General features: G+C 39.9%; 1 protein-coding gene across 1 annotated transcript; it reads left to right on the plus strand.

The window, feature by feature from the left end:
• The first annotated feature begins 811 nt into the window (after nucleotides 1–811).
• On the plus strand, nucleotides 812–2,171 carry LOC132658728 (endogenous retrovirus group K member 6 Pro protein-like). Its single transcript, XM_060407337.1, has one exon. The coding sequence runs from the start codon at nucleotides 1,243–1,245 to the stop codon at nucleotides 2,110–2,112; it is 870 nt and encodes a 289-aa protein (XP_060263320.1). The 5' UTR covers nucleotides 812–1,242; the 3' UTR covers nucleotides 2,113–2,171.
• Nucleotides 2,172–19,539: the final 17,368 nt, after the last annotated feature.

A 19,539-nucleotide genomic window follows, 5' to 3' on the forward strand; every position in this document is an offset into this window, starting at 1 on the left:
GGCACAAGAAAAGGGGGCGTCAACACCTAAAGATGATTTGGTTGAATGTTTAAAAAATCTCACTGTTGCTTTGCAGAACTCAGGAATTAAGCTTCCTAGTAACAATTCTAAACCTCCTTCTGCTCCGCCTCTTCCCCCTGCCTATGCTCCTTCTGTTGTGGCTGGTCTCGATCCCCCTCCAGGGCCTCCTCCACCGTCTGAGGTCATGTCTCCGCTACAGAAGGCATTGAGGCAAGCACAACGACTCGGTGAGGTTGTCTCCGATTTTTCTCTTGCTTTTCCTGTCTTTGAATATAACAATCAGCGCTTTTATGAAGCATTGCCTTTTAAACAATTAAAAGAGTTAAAGATTGCTTGTTCACAATACGGTCCTACTGCTCCATTCACTATTGCTATGATAGAAAGTTTGGGTACTCAAAATTTACCCCCAAACGATTGGAAACAAATAGCTAGGGCCTGTTTGTCGGGGGGAGATTACTTGCTATGGAAATCTGAATATTCTGAACAGTGTGCTCGTATAGCCGATGTTAATCGGCAACAAGGTATACAGACCTCTTACGAAATGTTGACTGGTGAAGGCGCCTTCCAGGCCACTGATACTCAACTTAATTTCTTACCTGGTGCATATGGACAAATATCAAATGCGGCTCGGCAGGCTTGGAAAAAACTTCCTAGCTCCAGTACTAAGACAGAAGATCTTTCAAAAGTCCGACAGGGACCTGATGAGCCTTATCAGGACTTCTTGGCACGACCTTTAGATACTATAGGTAAGATAATGTCAGATGAACAGGCTGGGATGGTATTGGCAAAACAATTGGCTTTTGAAAACGCTAACTCTGCCTGTCAAGCTGCTTTAAGGCCTTATCGAAAAAAGGGAGATTTGTCTGATTTTATTCGCATTTGTGCTGACATTGGACCCTCCTACATGCAAGGCATTGCTATGGCAGCAGCATTACAAGGAAAAAGCATAAAAGAGGTACTTTTTCAGCAGCAAGCCCGGAACAAGAAAGGACTTCAAAAGTCAGGTAATTCAGGTTGCTTTGTTTGTGGTCAACCTGGCCATCGAGCTGCAGTGTGCCCCCAAAAACAACAAAGCCCTGTTAACACTCCTAATTTATGCCCACGATGTAAAAAGGGGAAGCATTGGGCCCGGGATTGTCGTTCAAAAACGGATGTTCAAGGTAATCCTTTACCCCCGGTTTCGGGAAACTGGGTGAGGGGCCAGCCCCTGGCTCCGAAACAATGTTATGGGGCAACACTGCAGGTTCCCAAAGAACCATTGCAGACCTCTGTCGAGCCGCGAAAGGCAGTGCAGGATTGGACCTCTGTGCCACCTCCTACACAGTATTAACCCCCGAGATGGGGGTTCAAACCCTTGCCACAGGAGTGTTTGGGCCTTTACCTCCAGGGACAGCTGGACTGCTTTTGGGGCGCAGCAGTGCGTCTTTAAAGGGAATACTTATTCATCCTGGTGTGATTGACTCTGATTATACAGGAGAGATAAAAATACTAGCCTCCGCTCCTAACAAAATTATTGTAATCAATGCAGGACAGCGTATAGCTCAACTCCTTTTAGTTCCGTTAGTTATACAGGGAAAAACAATCAATAGAGACCGTCAAGATAAAGGTTTCGGGTCCTCTGACGCCTATTGGGTGCAAAATGTTACCGAGGCACGACCAGAACTTGAGCTACGCATTAATGGTAAGCTTTTCCGTGGAGTGCTTGATACAGGGGCTGATACTAGCGTTATTTCTGAAAAATACTGGCCTACTGCATGGCCTAAACAAATAGCTATTTCCACTCTTCAGGGTATTGGCCAAACTACCAATCCAGAACAAAGTTCATCCCTTCTTACTTGGAAGGATAAAGACGGCCATACAGGCCAATTTAAACCTTATATTCTGCCCCATCTTCCAGTTAATCTGTGGGGGCGTGATATATTAAGCAAAATGGGTGTTTATTTATATAGTCCTTCACCCACCGTAACAGATTTGATGTTAGATCAGGGCTTACTTCCAAACCAAGGTTTAGGTAAACAACATCAAGGCATCATTTTACCCCTTGATTTAAAATCTAATCAAGATCGAAAAGGTTTGGGGTGTTTTCCCTAGGGACCTCTGATTCTCCTGTGACACATGCCGATCCTATTGATTGGAAATCTGAGGAACTGGTATGGGTCGATCAGTGGCCCCTTACACAAGAGAAACTTTCTGCTGCACAACAGCTGGTGCAGGAACAGCTGAGACTTGGGCATATTGAACCCTCTACCTCTGCGTGGAATTCCCCAATTTTTGTTATTAAAAAGAAGTCTGGAAAATGGAGATTGCTACAAGACCTTCGTAAGGTAAATGAAACGATGATGCATATGGGAGCCCTACAACCTGGGTTGCCCACTCCTTCTGCTATACCTGATAAATCCTATATCATTATTATAGATTTAAAAGATTGTTTTTACACTATTCCTCTTGCACCTCAAGATTGTAAAAGATTTGCCTTTAGTTTGCCCTCTGTTAATTTTAAAGAGCCTATGCAACGCTATCAATGGAGAGTCCTCCCACAAGGGATGACTAATAGCCCTACTCTGTGTCAAAAATTTGTTGCTACAGCATTAGCTCCCGTTCGTCAACTTTTTCCTCAGTTATATTTAGTTCATTATATGGACGATATATTACTAGCTCATGCTGACGAACATCTATTGTATCAAGCTTTTGCTATTCTAAAAGAACACTTAAGTCTTAATGGTCTTGTCATTGCTGATGAAAAAATTCAAACTCACTTTCCTTATAATTATTTGGGTTTCTCCTTATATCCTCGTGTTTATAATACCCAATTAATAAAATTACAGACTGACCATTTAAAAACTCTAAATGATTTTCAAAAACTTCTAGGAGACATTAATTGGATACGCCCTTATTTAAAATTACCCACTTATACCCTGCAACCATTATTTGATATCCTTAAAGGTGACTCTGACCCTGCGTCACCCCGAACACTTTCTTTAGAAGGATGATCAGCCTTACAATCAATAGAAGAAGCTATTAGACAACAACAGGTTACTTATTGTGATTACCAGCAATCATGGGGTTTGTATATACTTCCTACCCCTCGAGCACCCACAGGGGTACTTTATCAAGATAAACCTTTGCGATGGATATATCTATCTGCTACTCCAACTAAACATCTGCTCCCTTACTATGAGCTTGTTGCAAAAATTGTAGCAAAAGGACGCCATGAGGCCATCCAATATTTTGGTATGGAACCCCCTTTCATTTGTGTTCCTTATGCTTTAGAACAACAAGATTGGCTTTTTCAATTTTCAGATAATTGGTCTATAGCTTTCGCAAATTACCTGGGACGGATTACTCATCATTATCCTTCTGATAAACTGTTACAATTTGCTAGCTCTCATGCCTTTATTTTTCCAAAAATAGTTCGCCGACAACCTATTCCCGAAGCAACACTTATATTTACAGATGGATCTTCTAATGGTACTGCTGCTTTAATTATTAACCATCAAACCTATCATGCACATACCAGTTTCTCTTCTGCTCAGGTTGTTGAATTATTTGCAGTTCATCAGGCATTGCTAACTGTACCCACCTCCTTCAATTTTTTTACAGACAGCTCCTACGTGGTCGGTGCCTTACAAATGCTTGAAACTGTTCCAGTTATCGGCACAACCTCTCCTGAAGTTCTTAACTTGTTTACATTAATTCAACAGGCTCTTCACCATCGCCAATACCCGTGTTTCTTTGGGCATATTCGTGCACATTCCACCCTTCCTGGTGCCCTGGTACAAGGCAATCACACTGCGGATGTTCTTACTAAACAAGTGTTCTTTCAATCAGCTGTTGATGCAGCCCGAAAATCCCATGACTTACATCACCAAAATAGTCATTCTTTACGGTTGCAATTTAAGATTTCCCGTGAAGCTGCACGACAAATTGTTAAATCTTGCTCTACTTGTCCTCAATTCTTTGTTCTCCCTCAATATGGTGTCAACCCTCGAGGTTTACGCCCTAATCACCTTTGGCAAACAGATGTTACTCACATTCCTCAATTTGGGCGTCTTAAATATGTTCATGTCTCTATCGACACCTTTTCTCATTTTCTCATGGCCTCCCTTCACACTGGAGAATCAACTCGTCACTGTATTCAACATTTACTTTTTTGTTTTTCTGTTTCAGGAGTTCCAAATACCCTCAAAACAGATAATGGACCAGGTTATACTAGCCGTTCTTTCCAACGTTTTTGTCTTTCTTTCCAAATTCATCATAAAACAGGAATTCCATACAATCCACAGGGACAAGGTATTGTTGAACGAGCTCATCAACGCCTTAGACATCAATTATTAAAACTAAAAAAGGGGAATGAACTGTATAGTCTCTCACCGCATAACGCCTTAAATCATGCTCTCTATGTTTTAAATTTTTTAACTTTAGACGCAGAAGGCAATTCAGCAGCCCAGCGTTTTTGGGGAGAATGGTCCTCATGCAAAAAACCACTTGTACGATGGAAGGATCCACTTACCAATCTGTGGTATGGGCCAGATCCTGTATTGATATGGGGACGGGGGCATGTTTGTGTTTTTCCACAGGATGCCAAAGCGCCGCGCTGGATTCCGGAAAGGCTGGTAAGCGCGGCGGAGGAACTCCCTGACATATCAAATGCATCGCATGACACTGAGCGAGCCCACGAGTGAGCTGCCTACCCAAAGGCAGATTGAGGCGTTGATGCGATATGCTTGGAATGAAGCTCATGTACAACCTCCAGTGACACCTACAAACATACTGATCATGTTATTATTGTTGTTATAGCTGATACAAAATGGGGCGGCTGTGGCTTTTTGGGTATACATTCCTGATCCGCCTATGATTCAATCATTAGGATGGGATAGAGAAACAGTACCTGTCTATGTCAACGATACAAGTCTTTTAGGAGGAAAATCAGACATTCACATTTCTCCTCAGCAAGCCAATATCTCTTTTTATGGTCTTACTACACAATATCCTATGTGCTCACTGTGGCGAAGTATAATTGCTGTGGGCGCGGTTCTGACTGTTGTGCTTATCGTAATTTGTTTAGCTCCTTGTCTTATTCGTAGCATTGTTAAAGAATTTTTATATATGAAAGTTTTGATACATAAAAACATGTTGCAGCACCGGCATCTTATGGAGCTTTTAAAAAAATAAAGAGAGGGGAGCTGCGGGGGACTGCCCGTGAAGGGTCAAGTCTTGGGAGCTGCTCAGCAGGTATGCAGAGCCCTAGGACATGTTCCTAAGCTCCCTGTCCCGCCACCCTCAAGAATTTTTATAGCCCTTAAGACTCCAGGATGTCCAGTTCCTGCAACATGTCCTAGAAGATAGATTATCTTATTATGTATACAATGGTAAGGGTCTGGTGATTCTCTGTACACAACTGGTGATTGTATCCTGAGATTAAAAACAACCTTGTGAATGTCATAAGTCACGTACTTTACCCTATATATACTGCAGCACAATAAAGCAAGGTATCAGCCATTTTGGGCTGATCCTCTCAACCCCATCTTTTGTCTCTCTCTTATTTTTCTTAGCGGGGACGCTCTGCTCTCTCCCTGTGCAGGTGTGACTCTTGCTTGTGCTGGCCGCGGCATTAGCCCAGGCTTGCTACTAAAAATAAATGAAAGTAACAACTACCAGAGTTGCAAAAATGTATCATCAAAAATTTCCAGTTTCCAACAAAATATTACAAGACATGCAAAGAAACAAGAGTGTTTGACACATTTTCATGGGAAAAAAGTCAAAAGAAACTGTCTTTGAGTGTCACCAGATATTGGATCTAGCAGAGATAAGCCCTTCAAAATAGTGATTAAAAATATGTTCAAAGAACTAAAGAAAGCACTTAAAAATAATTACAAAAAAGTGTGGCAACAATCAATCAACAGAGATCCCCAATAAAGAGAAAGAAATAAAACAGAGTTGTAAAGTTGTAAAGTATAATAAATGGGGTTTCCCTGGTGGCTCAATGGTGGAAATCCGCTTGTCAATGCAGGGGACATGGGTTCGATCCCTGGTCCAAGAAGAGCCCACATGCCATAGGACAACTAAGCCAGTGTGTCACAACTACTGAGCCAGCACTACGGAGCCCTTGAGCTGAGACTACTGAGCCCACACGGCACAACCACTGAAGCCCATGGACCTAGAGCCTGTGCTCTGCAAGGAGAGAGACCACTGCAATGAGGAGCCCCCAGTCTGTGCAACTAGAGAAAAGCCCATTCCCAGCAATGAAGGCCCAGCACGGCCCTAACCAAATAAATAAAAGGTAGAATAAATGAAACTTCCCCAGAAGCTCTACAGCATATTTGAAATGGCAAAATAATAATAATACCAGAAAGGGGTGACTATCATGAGAAATTTTCTATTCTGAAGAACAGAGAGAAAAAGAAAGACAAAAAATGAATAATTTCAGAGAACTGAAGAACACCATGAGGTTTAACAAGTAATGAGACTTGCAGTAGGGCAGTAGAGAGAGGGGAAGAAATATATTTGAAGTAATAATGTCTGAAAACTACACAAATTTTGATAACAAACATCACAGTAACAAGAAACTCAACCAACCCCAAGTAGAATAATTACAAAAAAATCTACAATGAGACATAGTTAAAGTATTGAAAACCAATGACAGGAAAAAAAAAAAAAAACACACACACACTTTGAAAACAACAAAAGAAAAATGACTAAGCACATACAGAGGATCAACTTCTTATTGGAAATAATGTGGTCAGAGGCAAATGGTGGTAGGAAAAACATCCTATCAACCAAGATTGCTCTACAGAGCAAAAGTATCCTTTAAAAGCTAAGGTTCATGTCCTGGCTATTATAAACAGTGCTGCAATGAACATTGGGGTACATGTGTCTCTTTCAATTCTGGTTTCCTTGGTGTGTATGCCCAGAAGTGGGATTGCTGGGTCATAAGGTAGTTCTATTTGCAATTTTTTAAGGAATCTCCACACCGTTCTCCATAGTGGCTGTACTAGTTTGCATTCCCACCAACAGTGTAGGAGGGTTCCCTTTTATAATAGCCAGGACATGGAAACAACCTAGATGTCCATCAGCAGATGAATGGATAAGAAAGCTGTGGTACATATATACAATGGAGTATTACTCAGCCATTAAAAAGAATTCATTTGAATCAGTTCTGATGAGATGGATGAAACTGGAGCCGATTATACAGAGTGAAGTAAGCCAGAAAGAAAAACACCAATACAGTATACTAACACATATATATGGAATTTAGGAAGATGGCAATGACGACCCTGTATGCAAGACAGGGAAAGAGACACAGATGTGTATAACGGACTTTTGGACTCAGAGGGAGAGGGAGAGGGTGGGATGATTTGGGAGAATGACATTCTAACATGTATACTATCATGTGAATTGAATCGCCAGTCTATGTCTGACGCAGGATGCAGCATGCTTGGGGCTGGTGCATGGGGATGACCCAGAAAGTTGTTATGGGGAGGGAGGTGGGAGGGGGTTCATGTTTGGGAATGCATGTAAGAATTAAAGATTTTAAAATTTAAAAAATAAAAAACTAAAATTAAAAAAAAAAAAAAGCTAAGGTTCAATGAAGACATTGTCAGAAAAACACTGAATTCATTGTGCGTACATATACTATAAGAAATACTACAAGAAGGCCTACAGGCTGAAAGGAAATGACACCAGGCAGTAACTTGAATCCTCAGGAAAAAATGAATAGCAACAGAAACGGTAAATATTTAGGTTAATTTAAGAGAATTTATCAATATATTTTCTTATTTATTGTGTTAAAATCTTCAAAATGCACAACACTACAAAGTACTGATTTAAACTTTATTGTTGAAGTCATAACATACATAGATGTAACATATACGACAATCATAGTGTAACAGGAAGAGCTCTGGCACCGCACTCTACATCTTCTGCTGCTTTATCTCCTGAGTCATAAGCCTCTGCTGAGCCCTGCAGACAGACATGTTAGTCACTAAAGGAGTTTTGCCTGAAGTTTGGGGTATACATGATGGCCCCATTTCAAAGAAACTCAGCCTCCCCACTGTGATAAGGAAACATGAACAAGTGATAAGGAAACTTGAGCGAGAAACATTAACATCTATCTTATCTAGTTCTGCAGGACCATCAGACCACACTAATTTCCATCCCAGTCAACAGATCAAGAACAAAGTTTCAAAACCTCCCTCAGACTCCCAGCAGTACGCAGCTGCCTGAGGCTATTCCTCACTGCCTGACCTCACCTCCTCCTGCTTCTCCCTTCGCTAGCATAAAAGAAGCTTGAATTCTATCCTAAATTAACATTTAGGCCATTAATTTAGGCCATTAGTCAGCCATCTTCTCTGTCTGCTGGCTTTCCAAACAAAGTCACTATTCCATGCCGCAACACCTCATCTCACAATTTTTGACCTGTTGTGCAGTGAGTGGTAGGAGCTCAGAAACAATAGCATAGAGGAGGCAGGGATGGAATGCACTTTTTCATTCGAGCAAATTATTATTTGTTTGGAATTGAATTAGTATCACTCTGAAATAGATTATGATAAATTAAGATGCATGTTGTAATCCCTAGAGCAACAACTAATATAAAAAAGTTTCAGTGCTTCCCAGGAGGCGCAGTGGTAAAAATCCACCTGCCAATGCAGGAGACATGGGTTCGATTCCTGGTCCAGGAAGATCCTACATGCCATGGAGTGACTAAGTCCATGCACCGCAACTATTGAGGCTATGCTCTAGAGCCCGGAACAGCTACTCCTGAGCCCGGGGGCTGCAAGTACAGAAGCCCATGTACCTTAGAGTCTGTGCTCCAAAAACAAGAAAAACCACCGCAATGAGAGGAACCACTGCAACGAAGAGGAGTCACCACTCTCTACAACCAGAGGAATTCCAATGCAGCAACAAAGACCAAGTACAGCCAAAGTAAAAATAAATTTATTTTTTTATAAAAACTGGAAACAATATTGAAATATTTTTAAAAACTATTGTAAAACATAAAACCAACAAAATAATGAAAATGGATATCAAAAATAATTTTAACCTGAAAAAAGGAGTCAAGTAAGAATAGATGAACAAAAAGGTAAGAGATATATAGAAAACAAATACAAAAATGAGAAATTAAAATCTAAACACCTCAATAATTACATAAATCAAAAGGAAACAAATGACAGACTGAGTAACAAAGCAGGGCTCAACTATATGCCATCTTAAAGAGACACGTCTTAGATTCAAAGAGACAAATGGTTTGAAAGTAAAAGATTTTTAAAAGATACGTCTTGCATACAGTAACTTCAAGAGTGTTGGAATGAATCCATTAATATTAGAAAATATAGACTTTAAGATAAGAAATATCACTAGGATATTAGGGAATATTTCAGAATGATAAGAAGGGCCAATGCCTCATGAAGATAAAACAATAATACAGGTATATGTACCAAAAACAGAACCGCAAAATACAGGAAACAAAAACTGATAGAATTAAAAGAAGGGATAGTTGGAAACTTCAAAACTCTATCATAATCGATAGAGCAACTAGATAGAAAATTAGCAAGGATTTAGAAAACATGAACAGTATTATCAACCGATATGACAGATGCATATTTACGTGCGGATGTGCCTGCATGCACAAAATGCTTCACCCCCATAGATGTAGAATACACATTCAAGTCAGATAGAACATTCTCTAAGACTGACCATTTGCTACGCCATAAGATAACTCTCAAGAACTTTCACATGATGAGAATCATGCCATATATTTTCTCTCACCACAAGAGAATTACTTTAAATATCAAGAGAGAAACAAATCTGTGAAATTCCAAAGCATTCAGAAATTAACACACTTCTTAATAGCATATGGGTAAAGGCAAAAAAGGAAATTAGAAAATATTTTGGAATTAATGATCAGTCATAGCATATTGCAGTTTTGGAATACAACTAAGGCAATGCTCCAAGATAAATTTATACCTTCAAATACCTATATCCGAAAAGAAGAGTCTCAGACCAGTAACTTAAGCTTCCTTCTTAAAAGCTAGATTCAAGAAGAGCAAACTAAGTCCAATGCAACATAAGAAAGAATACAGCAAAGTCATTGGCATTAGAAAAACAATAGAGAAAATCAATAAAATCAGAAGTTGGTATTTTGAAAATATATGCAAAAGTGCCAAACTACTGGGCTTCCCAGGTGGCTCAGTGGGTAAAGAACCTGCCTGCAACACAGGAGACGCAAGTTTGATCCCTGGGTCAGGAAGATCGTCTGGAGGAGGAAATGGCAACCCACTCCAGCAAGACTGACCATGGAAAAAAGATACAAATGGTAAAAGTAAGTAACAAAAGGGGGGATATCACTACGAACTCCAAAGAAAGTAAAAGGATTTTAAAGGAATACTATGAACAACTTTATGCCAACAAATCTGCCAACCTAGGTGAAATGGACAAATTTCTAGAAGAGACATAACTTACCAAAACTAACTCAATAACAAATAGATCTGTATAAACCAACAACCAGTAGTGAAACTTAATTAGTAACTAAAAATATTCCAACCAGAGAAAGTCCAGGCCTAGATGGCTTCACCAGAGAACTCCATCAGTATTTACAAAAAAAATAATTTCAATATGTCACGAATTGTTTTGGAAAATGATAGTAGTATTGCATGCGTGTGAATGCTCAGTTGCTAAGTCATGTCTGACTCTTTTTGTGACCTCATGGACTGTAGCCTGCCAGGGTAAAAGTAAGTGTATGGGATTTTCCCACAAGTCCATGGGATTTTTCTGGGCAAGAATACTGGAGTCCATTGCCATTTTCTTCTCCAAGGGATCTTCCTGACCCAGGGATCGAACTTGCATCTCCTGTGTCTCCTGCATTGCAGGCAGATTCTTTACCCACTGAGCTACCTAGGAAGCACTCTTATCTTGATATAAAAGCTGAACTCAAATGGCAAAAGAAAATCAACCCACAAACCAATATCCTATATGAACACAGGCATTAAATTTCTTAACAAAATATTAGCAAATAGATTCCAGCAACATATCCCAAGAGGACAAGTTTTGGTTAACATCTAAAAATTAACTGATATAGTACATTTTATTAATAGAATAAAAGATAAAACACATGATCATCTTGACAAACACAGAAAAATGTGGGGCCCTACATGGGAAACCTTAAAAAAGAAGGGCTAGCTTTGCGGTTTAGAGCTAAGATGGCGCCTGGCGGAAGAATTAGGGGTGTGGTCTATGTTACAACTTTTGATTGGCTCTCTTGATTTCCATACGCGTGGACCGCGGGTGATCACCATAGACTCCTGTTACAATGAAGCGCATGACGACTTGACCTTTAACGTGATTGATGCAACTATGGTATATTAAGATTTGACCTTTAATGTGATTGGTGCAACTATGGCATATTACAATTTGACCTTTAACGTGATTGGTGCAACTATGGAAAGTCCCTCACAAAACCCCCTTGCTTGCCTATATAAACCAAGAGCTTGCAGCAATAAAGTGGAACTGCTTAGACAGAACCTCTGTTGTGTGGGATTGTCTCTCGCTCGCGGAGGGGCTGGGTTGGCGGACAGCAGGCTCACCTCTCTTTGGGACCCCTCGGCTTTGCGAGGGAAGTTTCACTGCCTCTCTCTGCGGAGCGCCCCCCGCAGAAACATTAGATGGTAAAAGGATTTCGGCAAGCTAGGAATAGAGGTGAACTTCCCAAACATGATAAAGGGCATTTATTGCAGGTGTAACTTGGTTGAGTTTTGCACGTTGCTTCTTTGCCTCAGGGTCTACCATATTCCATCATGGCTCCGTCTTAGTTTAACTAATTGCATCTGCAATGACCCTATTTCTGAAGAAGGTCACATTCTGAGGCATTTTGTCATTAGGATTTCAACATATTCTGGGGACACCTTGCAACCCTTAGGGCTTCCCAGGTGTCCCGATGGGAAAGAACCTGCCTGCTAATGCAGGCGAATCAGGTTCGATACCTGGGCCAGGAACATCTTCTGAAGAAGAAAATGACAACCCACTCCAGTATTCTTGCCTGGAGAATTCCATGGACAGAGGAGCCTGGCAGGCTACAGTCCATGGAGTTACAAAGAGCTGGACAGGACTAAGCGTGTGCACACACACACAAACATATCAACCCTTAACAATCCCCTTGGACACTTAGGTACTTTGGCCTCAGTGCTCTCTATTATTCCCTTTACAAAAGCTTTGTCATAACGCAATGCTTCTCAGGTATTCTAAACTGTGCTAAAACATCCACTTAAATTTCGTCAGATCCACTTCCTAAGTGTCAAAATGCTTCTGTTCCAAGGTCAAAGGACTCAGGGCAGCCCAAGAATCATCCCCTACATTTTCACTAATTGCTCTCTTCAGTAAGTTACAATGAGATGAATTAAGTGGCAAAAGAAACAGGCATTATGGGTCCACCAGATAAGCCACTGAAGCTCTCACAAAATAATCCAGTGATAAAGGTGACACTGTATGAGGGAACATGCGCAGCTAATAATTCAAATCCAGAAACAGTCCATCATGTTCCAGAGGAAATCCCATGCAGAGATTCTACTGGACACAGGTAAACAAATCAGGTAGTGTGGAAAACAGTAAAATGCACATTTAAATGTGCCAAGTCCATGTGTCTACAATAGCACAGTTGCCCAAGCATAAGAGGGAGGATATTTTTGTCAACAAATGCAGCTCTGTTTAGGTGAGTTGTCGGTCAGATCTTCATTCTACAGAAATGACCGAAGGGGAAGCAAAGCCATGAAGGGGCACAGGAAGCAGAGGTGAACATACTTGTCAGCACACTCAGACACAGACACAGACACGCAGACACACTCACATACTCATCAGGCTCTCTTCTAACAATACTAGAGTTCACCCAGGACAGTTTGCTAAGGTTAAAGAGAATAGTTCAGTCCTCCAGTGCAAATATCTACCTGAAAGTGGCCTGAACTTTGGCCTTTATCAGTGTATAGGCAGTAAACACATGCCATCCACACAAAGTTGATAACAGATAAAAATCTTTCTGGATTTCAAATAACATGAAGTTGTGAGAATTTATTATACCACATCAATATAAGGATTAAAAGTGAATTATAAAGAGAACAAATGATGAGAGATGTTTAGGTGTCTATTAGATTAGGAATGATTCACATTATTTCCAACATGCAAAAAACAAGCACTGTGATAACTATATTATAAAGGATATAAATTAGTAATAGAATTTTAAATGTAATATGTTAATATAAAAGTTTTCAGATTGCATAGTTTTGAAAGAAAATCTTTAGGAACTTACAAAGAAATTCACACAAAGATAACTACATATATATGAGCAAAAGTGTTAAGTATACTATTGTTGTAATAGAAAATACACTAAGGGAACTAAATTTCTATCACTAGGATTACTGGTGAAATAAATTTTGGAGCATCCATATGATGAAATTTAGGTCGATGTTAAAAAAAAAACAAACCCTGAAAGTTTGTAAAATAACTTAAAATGTGATGATATCGGAGCATTTGCATGGAAAGATGGTCATAATAAGTGCAAATATGGCTCACAAAGACCGTAAATGACATGGATCTATTTTTGCTTATACCATCTCTAGTTATTCATCCCTAAGTATAAAAATGAAAATCTCTTTGTTCTCACATACAGCTTTCTCTTCAGCATGGTAAGAGGCTGAATTTTCTCTCTGGAGCCTGTCAGTATCCTACACTAGCAAGGTCCCCCTTTCCACCCTGCCTTCCAGAAAGCTCTCTGGAGACTTTTGGCCACAACCCCTCCCTCCCACCTTCCAGTTTCAAGAAGCTCAAGCTGCAGTTCAGGTTTATGTCACGAGGTGGCGCACCAGCGTACCGCTAGCGTCAAACTTCTTTACAAAATATTTATTCAAGGAGCAAAAAAAAAAAAAAAAAGAAAAAAAATACTATCCTCCCTTAAAAGCCAGCCTTTGAACCTATGCACAGAATAATTACAATTTTGTCTAAAAAAACTAACCGTAAGAGAAGATTGTAAAGATATACATTCCAGGGACTGCACACGATGAAACACCAGGTGGCAGTCGCTCCTTGGCAGTGGGCGGCAGGTGGATGGAAGGCACTTCAGGGGGAGGAGGCAGACAAGACCGGGTACAGGAGCGATGTTTGGGCAGCTGTATCCAGCGTCATGCACAAGAGATGGCCGACGGGGGGTGAGGAAAGGTCTGAGAAACCTGTACAGGAGTGGCGTAATGAAGAGTGAAATGCTGTGTTCTCTGGAGGGATCTTCTGTAGCCTAGACACTTCGGCCTACACTGAGGGAAGAGATGTATCAATGAACGTGATGTAGATTTGTGGTCAAAATCGGGCGGAACTATTTTAACATAGATACAGACTGCCCGAAAAGGACTGGTATCATAGTAAACAAAGCATGTGTCATTTGTTGCAAATGTACGTTTTTTTTCCTTCACACACACACACACACACACACACACACACACACACACACACCACACTAGGGGACTGGCAAGAGACCAAGGAATAGAGGTTTTGATCTTGGCTTAGTGATAGCAGCCAGGATTTTCTGGAAATTTGCACTTACTGTGAGCAATCCCTCTGTGTTCATCATTTTCGGGGATAGATGTCCAGCCCTGGCCTGAACTGAAGAGAAAGCTGCACATGTGGGCGTGTGAGTGTTTAGGGTGATAAAGCTAGAGGAGACCTAGAAACACAGTGTAAATTCCATTTTCAAATCTACTTCATTTCCCCAGAAAACTGAATACAATAAATGTTTTTACAAAGTAATAAGTATATGTTCACATTACCTTTGTCGGTCTGTTCACAGTATTTTGTTTTCAAATTTTTAGGAAAATGTTTTCTCCTGAATACGTTCCAAATGATACAAAAAAGTACATTTTTTCACCTCTCTTATAGACCTGACTCCCATCCCCTGAACCAAAAGGATCTGTTGTCATAGAACAGTGTGTCCCCTCCAGACATGTCCCTGTGGGTGAGGATACACAATCATAAACACCAGCACACACACAAAAAAGGAGTCACATTACTCATCTTTTGTATCTTGTATTTTCCACTTAATATTCTTCTTAGGGTTTATATTGTCATCTCAGTAGTTGTAGTTGTGATGGGTAATTTTATGTGCCAACTTGACTGATCATGGGGTGCCCAGATTAAACATGATTCTGGGTGTGTCTGAGGATGTTTCTGGATAAGATTAGCATTTGCATTGGTGAACTCAGTATGTCCTCCCTGCTGTGAGTGGGTCTCATCTGACCTGTTCAAAGTATGAACAGAACAAAAGGCAGAGGGAGGAGGGATTCCCCCCTGTTTCCTACCTCACTGCCTGGCATCTCATTTCACCTTCTCTGGCCCTCACTCCGGGACTTAAACCATCATCTTCTTGGATGCTCAGGTTTTTGTACTCAAACTGAACTACACCACCAGCCTTCCTGGGTCTCTAGCTTGCAAAAGGCAAACCATGGCACCTCTCAGCCTCCATTACTGCACAAGCCGGTTCCTTATGATGAATCTTTTTTTATATATAAATACATATCCTTGCTCTTTGGAAGAAAGATCAACCTAGACAGCGTATTAAAAAGCAGAGACATTACTTTACCAACAAAGGTCTGTCTAGTCAAAGCTTGGGTTTTTCCAGTAGTCATGTATGAATGTGAGAGTTGGACTATAAAGAAAGCTGAGCACCAAAGAATTGATGCTTTTTTTTTCTACAACATATTCTTTCTTTTTTAAAATTTTATTTTACTTTATTTTACTTTACAATACTGTATTGGTTTTGCCATGCATACTTTTGAACTGTGGTGTTGGAGAAGACTCTTGAGAGTCCCTTGGACAACAAGGAGATCCAACCAGTCCATCCTAAAGGAAATCAGTCCTGTATATTCATTGGAAGGACTGATGCTGAAGCTGAAACTCCAATACTTTAGCCACCTGCAAAGAAATGACTCATTTGAAAAGATCCTGATGCTGGGAAAGATTGAGGGCAGGAGGAGAAGGGGACGACAGAGGATGAGATGGTTGGATGGCATCACCCACTTGATGGACATGAGTTTGGGTGAACTCCGGGAGATGGTGATGGACAGGGAGGCCTGGCGTGCTGCGATTCATGGGGTCGCAAAGAGTCGGACACGACTGAACAACTGAACTGAACTGAACTGAGATGGAGTTTGGGAAACTAAACCTTTGAAGACATCAGAGAGAAAAGTGTTGAAAATAATATCTGCCAAATGTGTTAGTGCTCCCCACAGCACATAAGCTAAAAATAATGGTTGTGTCCATCTTAGTAGCTCTGTAAGAGAATATACATGGCAAGAAAGGCATATATGGCAGGTCACAATGTTGAGATGTGAATGTGTATTCGTTCTCCTTATGTTTTTTCCTTCCTCCTTTCTATCAGGTAGCCAGCACCTATAGATACAACCATGCAAGAAAACAATACCATATTTCACTTAGGGATGTATATATATATGTAATAAAACTAAATATATATATATGTGTAATAAACTACAAAGGAAAGTCTTAAGTATGAAAAACCAAAATCTTGATAAGAATTATCTCTGGGAAAGAAGGAGACTAACATAATCAGAGAAGACTTCAAAGTGAGCTTCAACTACATATGTGATATTTTATTTCTTAATTTGAATATAGAGGAATTTGTTATATTATTTTTTATAAATCTATGTCTGAAATTTTCAGAACAACCACTCTTTCTCTGAGCTTTTATTCTGCTATAAAAATGATCCATTACTTAAGAATTGTGGAAAATATTGTCAAGTCTAGAGATAAATAGATAATCAGAAACCTACCATTCAGTGATTTAAAAATAATATGTTTGTGAATACTCTAATTGTATTCTCTATGTATGTACACACATATAATGTTTATATATTACATATGAGTCTCATGTTTCTACAGGCTCAGTATTGGCTATAAAGATCATGAAATTGGTCATTATATTTGCCCAGCTCATATCTAACTTTATCTGACATCAAAGCCCATGTTACTACCACTGGCATATATAAACATTTTCTGTTACAGAAGAGATCAATACAAGGGAAATGACTACTCTTGGTCCTATATTTAAAAAATGAATCTAGTATTTAGTACACAGGTATCCTTATTTCAGTGTGTTATATGGCAGGCCCTTCTTAATATTCTATTATTTTGTACTTTCTTCTTTCTGGGTATCAATGGGTTAATGATATTCCAATGTAAAATTGCAACAGCAACTCAATGGACACGAGTTTGAATAAACTCCAGGTGATAGTGAAGGACAGGGAAGCCTGGCATGTTGCAGTCCACGGGGCCGCACGCAGAGAGTCAGACACAACTCAGCAACTGAACAACAATGTAAAAATGAAAGATGAAAAAGGAAGAGAAAAAAACATATTGAAAACTAATAAGAGAAGTGATGTCGGCAAAATAGCAAAGAAGCTCCAGGCACTCATTCACCCACAAAAACAATACAGAAATGTTAATAACTAGTGGCAGTGGTTAATCTCTAAGTCATGTCCAACTCTTGTGACTCCATGGACTGCAGCTTGCCAGGCTCCTCTGCCAATGGGATTTCCCAGGCAAGAATACTTGAGTGGGTTGCCATTTCCTTCTCCAGGGAATCTTCCTGACCCAGGGACCGAACCCACACCTCCTGCATTGGCAAATGGACTCTTTACTAACTGAGCCACCAGAGAAGCCCACTGATAATCAGAGACTTGATAAAATAATCTTATAAGACATCTGAGAATAGTCAAAGGTGTACAGCAAATAAGGAACACCCAATCAGGAAAAGGCTTAATTAAAAATGGTAGGAAAAATTTTGAGGTATCACTTACCCTTTCCTTACCACCTGCCCAGTCTGGCAGCAGTTTAGATATGGAGGAGGTGGCAGCCCTGTTCCCAAACCCTCCTTCAAAGCAGAGGAAATACAGTATACCTTATTTCCAATATTCTAACTTGTCTGAGTGCTGTCTGAAGGACTGCTCTTTGTTTTTTCTAACTTTGAAGACAGGTGGGAAAGGCAACATACAGTGCTTGAGCAAAGTCTACAGAAAGCAGAGACAAGAGTATCAGTGGAGGCATACAATAGACTGTCTAAGGTGCCAAGAAGAATCTGGAGTGAGACTCTTTGGGAAATTAAGACATTTAAAAGTAGCCATATATAAAGGAGAACTGAGATATCTATACACAGGCCCAGATAATATGCATGTGCATAAAAGGCCTGAGAAAATCTTAAGCTGTAACTTTAGCATAATTCCTATGATCAAAGCATGTCCAGCTCATTGGTAGGATTACCCATGTAGAAAGCAAGTCTACAAAAACTGGTGAAGTTTTTGGAGTTTTTTTTTAACATTTGAAATGTTAAAATTGCAACCGAAAATGACAAAGTATACAAAGAAACAGGAAATTACAGCCTACTCCAAGGTACAGAATAAACTGATAGTACTATCTTCACTCAATGAAGCCCTGACATGTGACTTACTAGACAAAGATTTTAAAGCAACTCTCTTATATATGCTCAAAAGCCAAAGGAAAACAGACAAAGAACTAGAGGCAATCAACAAAAAAGAAGTATGAAAAAAGTGAGACAGAGGCAAATTATTAAAATGAACCAAACATATTCTAGAGCTGAAAAATACTATAATGCAATTGAAAATGTATTGCTGCTGCTAAGTCACTTCAGTCGTGTCCGACTCTGTGTGGCCCCATAGACGGCAGCCCACCAGGCTCCCCCGTCCCTGGGATTCTCCAGGCAAGAACACTGGAGTGGGTTGCCATTTCCTTCTCCAATGCATGAAAGTGAAAAGTGAAAGTGAAGTCGCTCAGTTGTGTCTGACCCTCAGCGACCTCATGGACCGCAGCCTTCCAGGCTCCTCTGTCCATGGGATTTTCCAGGCAAGAGTATTGGAGTGGCTTGCCATTGCCTTCTCCAATATGTCAGTATAGATGTGTCCAAAACCACTAACTGTACAACCCCAACAGTGAACCTTAATGTAAACTATAGACTCTGAGTGATAACAATGTGTTAATGTGGGTTGACAGATGTGCCACTCTGGTATGGAATTTTGATAGTGAAGGAGGCTGTGTGCTAGGGACTGGGTCATATGGAAACTCTTAATATTCTGCTCAATTTTTCTGGGAATCTAAAACTTCTATAAGAAAATGGTCTGTTTTCAAATACTCTCAAAGTATTGAAAAGGAGGGAACATTTAAACATTCATTTTGCAAGGCCAATATTATTCTGAAACTGAAACCAGACAAATATACTACAAGAAAATAATACTTGGCTAACATCTATTATATTGATACAGATAGACTTAAAAATTCTAGCAAACCAAATTTAGCCGCACATAGAAGGATTATATACAATGAAAAAGCGAGAATTATTCATGAAATACAGTGTGGTTCACCATTCAAAAACTAAACAATGTAGCATACCACATTCACAGAATGAAGATAAAAAACACATACTATCTTAATTCATGTTTAAAAAGCATTTGATGAAATTCAGCA

This window comes from Ovis aries, chromosome X (genome assembly GCF_016772045.2).
Source record: "Ovis aries strain OAR_USU_Benz2616 breed Rambouillet chromosome X, ARS-UI_Ramb_v3.0, whole genome shotgun sequence".
Lineage (NCBI taxonomy): Eukaryota > Metazoa > Chordata > Mammalia > Artiodactyla > Bovidae > Ovis > Ovis aries.